The 12,409-nt window shown below is 39.2% G+C and overlaps 1 protein-coding gene across 2 annotated transcripts in view; it reads right to left on the minus strand.

The window, feature by feature from the left end:
• Positions 1-12,409, minus strand: part of LOC102223618 (SRC kinase signaling inhibitor 1-like) — a 112,033-nt gene that overhangs the window by 45,745 nt on the left and 53,879 nt on the right. For both annotated transcript variants that reach the window (XM_023349383.1, XM_023349384.1), the window contains exons 2-3: positions 6,939-6,968; positions 5,723-6,087 (exon numbers count right to left, since the gene is read on the minus strand). In XM_023349383.1, coding sequence (XP_023205151.1) covers positions 5,723-6,087; positions 6,939-6,968 — 395 coding nt within the window. The remainder of the gene's footprint in view (positions 1-5,722; positions 6,088-6,938; positions 6,969-12,409) is intronic.

The raw sequence follows: 12,409 nt of genomic DNA on the forward strand, positions 1-12,409 counted from the left end.
TACTTTTCTAATATGAATGTTGTTTTACTCTGATTAATGTGTTAATTTTATAATGAAAATGCAAACAACAGCACTTAATGCTGACAAAAGTATTTTAGCATTAAGTAGCCCCTCCATATATATGTTCTTTGTAATTAAGCTTACTTTGACATTGAGGTTTATCTGTCAAGCTGCTTCTTTTGTGAGTTTGCTCAGTCAGTTGCTGCAGTTATATACTCTGTTTTAAAAAAGGAGTCTTCTGGAAAAAAAAACAGAGCTTTGATAATTATGTTACAGCAATAGTAAGAAATTCAACAATCTGGAAACAAAGACGCAGCAGATTAACTGAGAAATCCAGCCGTACCTTATACAGTACTTTAATATTAGAGATATGTGAACATGTAGGCTTAGACATATGCCAAAAAAAGACATAAAAATTTCAACCCACGCTTCTTTCTCCTTTAGCATATAAATGACTCCTGACAAATGTCATAGCCGCTAGAATGAAAGACAATGCTTTGATGTAACGCTGTGAAAAAACGCTATATTCCTGCCAGCTGTGCTGTTTGTATTTTTCAAATGTTTTTGGTTGCTGTTGTTGAATACAAAACTGTATTTTTTATGCTCCTCAAGCATTGGTTCAACAAGTGTAAATAAGCTATTTTAAAACCCACTGGATGGATGAATTTGTTAATAATATCATGTTCTCTGAGGAGAGGTTGCGTTAGGGGTTAACGGGTCATTGACAATGGGTCTGTGTCAGGGACGAGCTAATCATGAGGTCTCTCCAGAGTAAAAGTAAACTGGCCTTGACTATCTGGTTATATTGAACATAACCAGAAAGTTTCGTCATCTGCGGGGACCCCAAGGGCATCATTTTAATGTTGTAAATAAATGCAATTAATTTGTTATGACACTAAGAAGAATGATTTTGTTCTTACCCGCAAGACAAAATCTGTCAGAGAGACCAGCTTCAATGGTGGAGAAGAAATTTGTGGTTTTGTGCATCTGTCTTTGGCAGCGTCTGTTGCATTAATAATGTGCACTTGTGATGCTAAGGTAAACATATCTAATCCTTTCTACCCGCTTTGCTGACAGAGGCAGATAAACACAGCTTGGACTTTGAGTTGTAAATACTACAAAAGCAAACTGGAGAGGGTTTATTTGATTATGTTACCCCTGACAACCATGCAATTAAAAAATATTTTCTGCGGTAATAGCACATTTAACAACTTATTCCATGCTTTGCTGCAAATCTACAAGCAGCTTCTTATGTCACTTTATGCCTTAAGCAGATAATTACTGTGGTCTATTTAAGATGTCAGATTAAACTTAGAACTGAGGGGTCAAATGCAACTCTCACTTCAAAAATTTCAGAATCATCTGCACAATTAAACACTCACACAGACACGTGCAAGTGGAGTCCAGCGGAGAAACGTAGCCTCAAAGAGTGGCGCGCTGCGTTACCTGACCTGCATGTAAAGCAGACTCTTTACTCCCTCCCTTCCCTCCTCCACTCTTTCTCATGTCGTCATCTTCTCTGCACCCCCCCTCCCCTCCATCTCACTCATTCTTACTCATGCACCCTAAATCATCCTCTGGTCCAGTTTAGTTGCAACACAACAGCAGCTTTTGCTACCTATTCTAAAAACAAAGATAATATCTGCACAGAAAATCAACCCCATGCTCGAAGGGAGACACGGAAAGCTTTGTGCACAGCTTTTACTATCGTCCCCTCAGCTTTCGTCTGCTGTGGGTTTCCGCCTGCTGAGGCATATGCACTCTGTCACTACAACAACCACAACAAACATAACAGGCGTGGAATCTAATCCCAGCTGGCACATTCTTATCCCACACACACGCTCGCATACACACTTCTCTGCAACAGCTTCCAGCTCCCAGTTAAATCTCACCTGCAGAGCACCTGTGCCTGTCCAAGACTCCAGTCACCCCAGACTGTCCATCAGGTGCAGAAAATCCTCAGCGCATTTTTTTTCTGTTTGCCCGTCTCTCCCTCCCTCTGCTTCTCTTACAAATCTCCCTCTTCCTCATTCAGTCCCTCTCTTTCCCCGTCTCGCTCTACAATTGCACATGCGGCGGAAACTCTTTTTTATTTAATTCATTACAACACCAGCCGATTAACTCCTTCACAGTTGGGCGGTCGGGTCCTGTTGGTGCTGGTTAATTGGTCAGTGGACTGCTTGACTGCGACCACCAACCCCCGCCCCCTTCTGGCTTCCCTCTACGAGAAAGATTACAAGGAATCCTGGAGTCTGCTGCTCCCTCCCTGGTGCAGTGAAAATGCCCTGTCACTTCAGGATCCGTCTGCTCACCATGTTGTCCCTCCACTCGTCATTCATTTCTGTCTTCATTATTGTCCCATTCTTTCTTCTCCACACAACCTGACCTTTGCAATGCGATATCCCTTTGTGCCTTATATGGGAGTGGTTCCCAAGGCAACCAGGACTCCACCTGTCGTTCACCCACCCAACTCTCTCTCTCAATCCCTTTCATTCTCTCTCCTCTTCCCTCATGTGCTTTTCTGTCACGTCATTATGCCTGAATTTTCCCAAATTTACATACAGCAGCAGCGCTTGCATGCCGTTTGCATGTTTGCTGCAGGGACGGAAACTGTGAAACTGGTTCTTACATAAACTACACTTCAAAGGGACAAAAATCATTTAAATGCTTAAATATGTCTTCCTTCACTTCACGGGATCCAGTTTTGTTCCCCAAAGGTAACACTTTGCAGGATCTGCCAAGCAGAAACTAGCTAATACTTGAGCTACAGACAGATACGGTATAAAAATTCTTGCAATGTATCATAAAAACTAAGGGTGCAGTCACATCAGCCCTGTTAAGTTTGCCTTAACCAAAATCTAGTTTGTTTGCCTAGGAAGTCAAGTTCATTTGGGGAGGTGTGAATTTGCAATCAAACTCTGATGCAGACCAAAAATGTGAACTCTGGTGTGCATGAAACCGAGGTCTACAGTAGCTTCGGTTGAAGTGAACTCTGGTGTGGTTTGGAAGCATATATGAATGCCAAGCTGACCAGAGGTTGCTCCCAAAGAATGAAGAAGGATATAGTGCAGGGCAATCTGTTTAAATACAAGCAAAACACACTCGCTAATCTAGCGCTAGCAGGAGAAATGGCTTGTGCGCCTTTGCCAAAGACAAACAAGAAGTCGTACAATCGCTAAAATCTAACGGCACTCCATTTTTGTTTACATTTCATGAGGAAGGAAATTGTGGTCATGTCTTCTTTAGAGGTAATCATATTTCCTTTAGTGGTTCTTGATCCAGAGTCACCACAGGCGATGGGGTAAATATGATTTTCAAAGTGTTTGACACTGTGCGGTGTGAAAGCAAACCATTCCAGCTAAAAGTGTTACAAATTGTCCAAAGTCTACCAAACTATATAGTGTGAAAACAATCTAAGTGTCTTTGATGCACAGAAAAATAAATACGACATCTCAACAGTATAAAAATAGACAAAAAGTAATTATAGAGCTGAAGCATCTACACTAGCCAACCTGGGGCAACAAAAAATTTACCTTTTATGCAAATTCATTAAACAGAATAATAACAACGGTGATATAACAAAAGCATTTCCTTCACAGTCATAAATCTTTTTTGTACTGATCACACTTCACAACTTTCTGCAACTTTAAGTCAATCTGTGGTGAGTTCAGCTGACTGGACTTCACTTAGAAAACACCAAGCAATAAAGATAAAGAAACTGTCCTTAGACCCCCTGAGACTTGATTGTTTCAAAACACAAATCTAGTGAACATAAAACATTTTAGGAGGATGGAATTTGATCTCCATTAATTGGAAGTGGAAAAAATTTGGAGCCACTTGGCCCTTCCTAAATATGGCTGCCTTATACATCAGAGTCAAGAGAGGTATAAAAAAACCTCATAGGCAGAGTCCCTTCTTGTAGATAGGAATATCACCAGAAGGTTATGGACTGCACTTTGCTTATGGACTCCACTAACCAGTACTTAACATTAAAGTGGTCATATGGAGATGGAAGCTTGCTTGAAGTTGACAGAAGCACAACTTAAAGATTGCTGGACCCAGAGACACAAAATTCTTTGATGCGATAAAACCAAAATAAAGCTTTTTGGTCTGAACATCACAATTGGAGAGAAGGAGGAGGCACTGCTGATCACAAGATGTCTCTCTGTGTCTTATTTATGAAATAACTGTGAGTATTACAAATTTTCTTAGTGATAATAGTCCGGTTCTAATCCCTACGAGAGTTTTCTCATCTTGTGCCTCTACAGAGAACATGGTAAATTTGCTTTGACAAAATCCCTTTAAACTTTGTTACGGTTAACTTATTCTATCGAGTTTGTAGTGAATCTAAATAAGCCATAAAACGTAGTCACTGTAATAGAATCATCTGTCAATTCCTATTTGCAGCATCTTAGTAAGACCTCACTCGTCACTGCTGTGGAGCGAGGAGTTGCCTGCTCCATATCTGCCAAATAATAATCCTGTGTTGGACTTCAGAGTGAAAATTCTTGCAAAAAATTGTCAGGGTAAATAAAATTGCTGTTCTTGGTCACGTTCAAAATGTCCCTTTAGGGCTAAACTTCAAATATCCAAAAATATTTTTTTCAGTGTCACTGTTACATTCTGTGCAGCTTGCTCTACACTGGTAGTGAACAAAGTGTGGCAGAGAGAGCCAGAAAGATGCAGCACCAAACAGTCTATCTTTCAGCAGTAATAATCATTGCAAAGATGGCTAAAAAAAGGTCACGAACAGGAGAAGGGCTGCAGTTCCTAAACACTGATTAGGGTGTAGCTGGCAAAGTCAAATTTAGAACAACAATAACATGGTAGGTGACCTATTAGGCTTCCTTGGTCTGGTTAGGATAGGTCTATGAGATATACAAAGCATGTTCATAAAATTTTTTGCACAAAATCATTCTTAGAAAATGAGATTTAGTCTGCTAAGTTCTGCCAGCATTTACACTTGACTGTAAAAATGGCTGAAGGCAAATGCATAATTACACAACCGTCTACATTTGAAAAGCAGAAGTAGAGCCTCCGGCACAACCAACAAGAATGCAACAAGTGGTTTCTGAATAGTAAATTAACAACAAAACACTTATCTTTTCCACCAGCCATCGTACAGCACACACAGCAGTAAAACCAGCTAACCAAATGTCCTGGAGCTCAGCTTGGGTTGCTCCAGGCAGGGCTTTTCTGGGGTTGCTAGGTGAAAGGCAGTGCTTGCTGATTTGTGACGTTACATTCGGAAGGTTTTTGAAACTTGTAATTTCAATATCCTGATTTTTAAACTTATTGTCACAAACCAGCTGGGGTTTTTAAAGCACTTGGGCTGTTTTTAGAAGCAGTAGAAACCCAAATGAAAGTATAAAAATATGCAAAATGTGAATTTTGCATAATATATTCCCTTTAAGTTAGAAACTTTGATACGTCAACCTGATACTCCCTAGATTAGAGCCATTATCTGAATTCTTGAATCTGGACTCATCAACTAAAAACAGCTGCTTTAATTCTCCAGTGCAATTCTGTTTAGTGTGGTTTAGCATGGACTATTGTTAGACTAACAGTGATATAATTCACAAACAGCTAAAAAGCTGACAATAGTGTATCAGGAAATAATTGGAATTGTAGACACTTTTGCATCTGCCTTAAGTCACAAGTTAACACAATTATAAAAACATATTCAGGGCATCAGTAAAAAATATGTAACAAATATTATTACCTGTTCTCTAGCAGATCGATCCGAGGAGCCCCTCATGCTGGCATGGGATGGTGAGGGTGATGGTGGGTTGTGGTGGGGGCTGTGGTGCGGATGCTGCAGCTGCTGCTGCTGCTGCTGTTGCTGCTGCTGTTGGTATTTACTCTTCAGGTGATCCATAAAGGCGTCCCTCTTCCGTTCCATGTCAGCCTTATGCAGGTTGGTCAGGGCCTCCAGACTCTGTGCAGCGCTGACAGTGTGGCGGTGCTCAGATGTGTGCACCAAGCCGACATTGGAGAAACGCCGGCCGCTGTTCCCCAGCGTCCTGTACTCTCGTGGATACTCCAGGTCATCTGTAGAGATCATGTGACTGCCGCCACGCTCAGGATCTAAAGGATGAGGATGGAGGAGGAGAAGGAGAAGGAGGGATGAGGAAAAGGAATAAAGAGGTAAGAGGAAGGAGGCGGAACGTGTACGGATGAGAGGCAAATTGCCACCCAAATCCGCATCCAGGAACATTTCAGGGTGGAGACATACAGACACGTAGCAGACACACACAGGTGGAAACAAGTGAAGCAGAGGGGAGCAGAGAGGAAAAACGGGGACAGGAGAGAGAAAGAGAGAGAAATGGGGTGGGATGTTAGACTATTTGCCACCAGGACATAGCAGTTTCTTGCAGAATTATTGATTTCAAGTTCTAAGGGGGAAGAAAAATGAGAAAAGTAAAGTGCTTCTACAATAGATCAAAGGCAGGGGCTATAGCTGAATTTGTTTTCAGGTAGGTTATTTTGTTCTGATATGCCTGTTTGTCTTTAAGTGTCTTTTATTTTTTTTATTTAGAAAACAGGCAAAAAGAAATTTTTTGGCATTAAAGTGATTGAAAGTCAGGTGGAAACATGTAGGAACAGGTACATCATTTCTATCATTACTCTGTCTTACTTTTCTCAGCAACTTCTCCCCATCATTCCCTCAGTCACCCGTCACCCGCTGACACTTTCTTTACATGTTCTCACTATCTTTCTGTTCCTTCTGTCCATTTTAAGGACTCCCATCACTCTGACAGCACGTGGCCTTTATATCAGTGCTCAATCTGACAAGCAATGCAGCCCAAGGTGGAAATCAGACAGGAAGAGAACAAAGACAGGCGGAAGAAGATGGTTACACATAAAATATGTGACTGGAATAGCAATGAACTTAGGAGGGGACAAAAAAGCAGGGAGCCATTCGCCCAGTGAGTTACCTTGCTTAGGATAACAGGCCCCAGCGTTGGCTAAAAGAGAAACATGTGAAGGGTTAATTTGTGTGTTTGTGCACAGATGTGCAAGCAAACACATCAGGTCTAGTTCATATGGCAATGAGAAAAAGCTATCAAGGCATGATAGCACTTTCTCTGGGTTACCAGAAGATAATGCATTATATATGCATCATAATGGATTCAAACAAGTTAACATATGAGATGGTTGGATATGAATGCTGTTTGTTTTCCAATAACCTGCTGGAATGAATGATGATGATTATGCATTTTCACAGCAAAATTAAATTGCAAATTACAGTCAGTGATTAGAGGGAAAAATCTATTTTGCAATTCTGGTTAAATTAAAAGTGTAAAATAAGGCTAAAGAAAGCTGACCTCCTACACATGAAATGGTCGTCAGCAGCAATAGGAATAGCTGAACGAGTGAGCAGCAGAGGAAAATTTCTCCAGGCAAAAGTTACAATTAGACTGGTAATGTACAGAGGAGAAAGACAGACGTTTTTCACATAAAGGATAAACCGACACATAGAGTAAGTCTGTTAGTCGGAGCAGGTCTGTTATAACTCCAGAAAAGTAGAAATCAAACATCGTACTCATTCTCAACCCACTTCTCACTTTATTCACACTTGAAGAGTTCTCGCACTTAAGGGTGATCCTCACTTTTAACACTCTGCCCTTACATCCTTCACATTATGAAGTGCTGATAAACTGAGCAAGGGTGATACAGAAAGGAATGACCTCCTGGCTAACAACATTAGGATTGAGTTCTGCCTTGCTCTCCAAGCCTGCCGGTCATATTCATCTAAACTCCCGCTTAGAGCTCCCTCCTATCTGGTTTACACTTCATTAGACTGGAGCTTATTGTGCATCAGCTAACAAGGACCTTACTCAAGGGTCTGATTACAATAGTGAGAAAAGCCGTAGCTGTGTGTTATAGCTCGTTAATGTGCCGGAGTGTCCGCAGCATGACAGTAAAAAGCTGAGAAAGCAAAATGATGCACTGATTGGATCAACTGGTTTTATCCTTCTCTTAGATTCTGTCTTGGTTAGGCAGCCACACTGGGTAAAACCAGTTTGAACATTGCTGGATAGTGGAGTGGGAAAATTAAAAAACCTAATTGAAATGTGAAAACAATGTTGACTGTTCTTATTTGGTTGTTTATATGGGAAGTTTCTGCACCTACACTACCAGTTTCCGCCTTACTGTGGAGAAGGAAACAACATTAGGACTTTCAGATTAGGACTTAACAGTTACATGATAAAATTGAGGGTTTCTGCATAAGGTACTATGCACTGTTTGAGAGGAGTTCTGATTAAATATTCAACAGTACAGACAGAATAAATACTTTGCAAAAGAATTCTACATTTGTTTTCAAAACCTGACTGCAGTAAGTGGATCACTGGTGAGAAAAAGAAGCCTGTTTTTTTGGGGGGGGGGTTGCGATTAATCGTTTATATGAGATGATTTTATATGATTTTAAGGCATGTTAATAGTTGCTCTTGTTTTTAATTCCTCCTCTTTCTGCTCTTCAACATCCTCATATCCTTAATCCAAACATGTTACCAGGGCTTCTTTTTGAAAGCATAGAAGATACATTTTGAATTTGAACTGCAGCCTGAAACACTCATACATAACTTGGAGGTATGTGTTGTTCTTCCAAGTTGGGACACTGATCTCTATGCTTAAGGGGCCAAACCATGGGCGTATAAGTGTGTCTATTGGCATGGAGAATGTCGACTGTTTTAGTTGCTTGGTGAGATTTTTCTTGCTGAGGCCACAGTATTTAGCAGTCTGTTGTTCCCCTACTTTCTATAATTGTTGTGAGAATTTGTCTCCATTAAAGGAGACAAAGGAAGTACTGGAGAAGACACTAATACTATGATTTTGTTTTGTCCCCTATAGGTTCTGCAAATGTTCAATCAAGAAATAATAATAACAAATAATTGCTCTAACTCTTTCTTCACACTTTGAGCACTGTCTGCTTGTAATGTTGCATACTTTTCAAGCGTATCAAAAAGATTAACAATAACCAAATTATTTCTCATATAAATTTTAACATATATTTTTATTGAACTGGTGTGTGTATATCATAAGAAAAATAAGGTTTGAAAATGGAAAAAACTAAACACATAAGACATTGTTCAAAGGACCCAAGTGATGAGTTTTTAAAATATGTTTGTCTTTTTGAAGTTGCCAGGTCTGCCAATGTTTTAAATGCAATAATGGAGAAATCCCACTAGTCAGCCCATTATGTGTTTTGTTGTTCCATTTCACTCTTCAGGAGTTTATCTAAGCCAGTGTGCCTCTGGGAGAATAACAACAATAGAAGCGTTGAGGTGTTTCACATCCAGAATGTCTGTTTTCTACAAAACAAAAGCCTGAAAGAACTGTAATCAAGTTCGTGTTTTTGCACAGCTCTGTAATAATTGCTGTGCAAATAAAGAAGCTCTTGTGCCAAAATATAGGTTGGGATAACAACTTTGTAAACACTCAGCACAATCAACTCTGTTGTGCTAAAAAGGAATATTTCTTTATAAAACTTGTTTTGATTTCTACCCTAAAAACTTTTCAAACTGCACTCTATAGAGACGGGCTGCAACACTGCATGACAAAGCCCTATCTTAAAAGCAGCAGAAGTAGAAGAAGTTGTGTGGGTAGGGATATAAGAAAAGAAAATGGGAACAAGTTATTCTTTTTGTATTCTCAACATTCACAATGAATACATTTCTACATAAGCTGGAAGACAACAATGGTGACAGGCAAGACAATGTGTGAGGGTCAACGCAACAGGAGCGCAATTTAAAACATAAATGTGAAAAAGGTTGGTGAAAAAGATAAATGCTTTAATGCAATATAGAAACATCTGCATTTCACTCTGGATCTAACGCTGAATGAAGGTGGACACTCAGAGACGAAGAACATGTTGCAGCACTTTTTTGATCCACTGAATAATGAAGTGCCTGAATGAAAAGAGAGCCTGCTATCTAAATTGATAAGACCAGTGACCCAAGCCAGTGAGATCCCAGCTCCACTTAAAGATCAAGGAATGATCGAGGGTCTGATCAAAAGCTTTTACCTGGTTAAAACAGAGCAAGTGGAGTTGGGCACGGAAAGATATTAGAAGACAAATGGGCCAAGGGAAATTATGATCTGAAAAAGTTGGATTTGGCAAGGTCAGAAAAAATAACTTAGCATCTCAACTGTAATTGCTGCTTCTGGCTTATGGAAAACAAACTGCATGAAACCTTCTCTCAGCAGTGAATAGGTTTAAATGTTTGATCTTTTTTATAGAACTTGTAGAGACTTTTCTTCACAAAGCCACCCTTTTCACGGTTTAAGTCGCCAGTTTGCACCGCCTTCAGTTGGTTATTTATGCATCCAGCTTGTGACACGAACCAATCGCCAACACACCCACAGAAATTATCAAAACATTCATTTGAATATTCAGTCTTTCTAAATCCAAACCTTAAACCAATTAACTCAGAAAGCATTTTTTTCCTACCTCAATGTCAGGCTACACGGGGAACAGGACTTTAAAGTCAGGATTCAAGGATTCTCCCTCATTATATGCAGATTTACGCAGTATGGAGAATCAGAGAAAGTGGTTTGGGTGCTTTGATGGATTTGGAAGCAGCGGGAACCACAGCTTTATATTTTGAGGGTGTAGTATGAGTGGGTCAGAATGAGCAGGGGAATGTACAAGAGTCTTCATGTCTCCGAGCATGATAAGAGAGCTGCAGGCTGCAGCTCTGGATACAGTAGTTCAGTAGTTAAATCTAATTTCACAGGTATTTTAAACATTCAGATCCCTCCTGAGGCTAATGACTAAACATTGTTTTAAAGGGGCCACATATCCCTTACATCTATTAGCGACACAGGTGTCTGAAGAAATTACAGCTTCCTCTGGCCACCTAACTAGTCTACAGTTTATGTAACCATTGATGTCTATTTAACTTTTCTGTTTCGTTTTATTACAAACACAATCTTCAAAGTTTTTAGAAGGAATTTATGATAGGCCAACAAAAGTGTCCCATTATTGAGAAGTGAAAGGAAAAGGATTCATTACTTCCAAATGCTTTCCTTCAGTTTCAAAGTTGACTGAGGCAACCTGTGCATATTTTAATCTCAGTATAAACACAACTACGCTGTGAAGCCCTCAGTGGTGTATTAGCTAGCAACAGTTAAACAGAATCATGAGGACCAAGAGACACACCAAGCAGCTCAGAGATAACCTTACAAATAATCTTAAAGCTGGCTTAAGCTATAAAAAAAATGTATATTGAAGCCCAAAATTGATTTTATATACATGGCAGATTTTGTTGTAAAATAATTTTCTTTCAACCAAGGAGTGTGTGATGGAAATAGAGATATTATAATTGGAATGAAATCATAATAAAACATTTTAAAAGGGCCAGTAAAAGATATTTATGTTTTCATTTACATTTCAATAAAAAGTGATATGTCAGAACTTGTTTATACCCTTCTCAAAAATCCATAGAAGAATTGTTCTGGGCATTACAGCAATCAAACCTCTTTAATGATTTATCTTTGGTGATGAGCTCCAACTTTTTGAGATTGGAAAACCTTCTTGCTGTCACCTTAATCTTTAGCGCTCCCCATAGATTCTGGATCAGATTCAAGTCTGGACCCTTGATGGGGAGCTCTAAAATATTGCTTTCACTTACAGTCATTAGAAACACGTTGGTAAGTATTTCGTATTATTATACACCTGAATATTCCAGATATTTGAATAATTTTCAGCTTGAATCACAATTTGAACATCACAGAGTACACCGTTTAATCCATCATCCAAAAATGAAAGAGTTCAGCATAAATGCAAACCCACTAAGACATGGCTTTTAAAAATAAAACAGCAAGCAAGGAAAAATCATTAATCAGACAAGCAGCAATGTGTGGTGGAAAACTAACACTGCACAACATCCTGAAAACAACAACCCTAATATGACAAATATGGTGTTAGCAGACTCATACTGTGGGGATGTTTTTCTTTAGCATGGAGAGAGGATCTAGATGAATTTGATGGGGTAATAGAGAAAAATCTTAGGCAGTCCTAGACAAGACATGTTATATTTTGCAATAGGGCTGCTGTGGAATGGTTTTAACCCAGGGATAGCTATGTTTTAGTGGAAGAAAATGCTAATTTTTATTTAACTTGGACAAATGTAATTCAACAAATTAAATATAAACATGTATTTAATGTATATCAATACACAGCAAGACAAACAATATGAATGCTTATGTGACACAATAAGACCAATAAGACAACTGCAAAAAAATCTTGAATATTAGATCTTTTATCAAAATTTATTAACAAAAAAAGCTGTAAAACCATTGCAGAGAACATCATCAAAATTATCTATTAAGTAAAGAAACATTTATAAAAGGCCCACTAAAGAGAGCATAAGAGCACAAAAAGCATCAATAGTCTTTCCAA

This window comes from Xiphophorus maculatus, chromosome 16, assembly GCF_002775205.1.
Source record: "Xiphophorus maculatus strain JP 163 A chromosome 16, X_maculatus-5.0-male, whole genome shotgun sequence".
In the NCBI taxonomy this organism is placed as follows: Eukaryota; Metazoa; Chordata; class Actinopteri; order Cyprinodontiformes; family Poeciliidae; genus Xiphophorus; species Xiphophorus maculatus.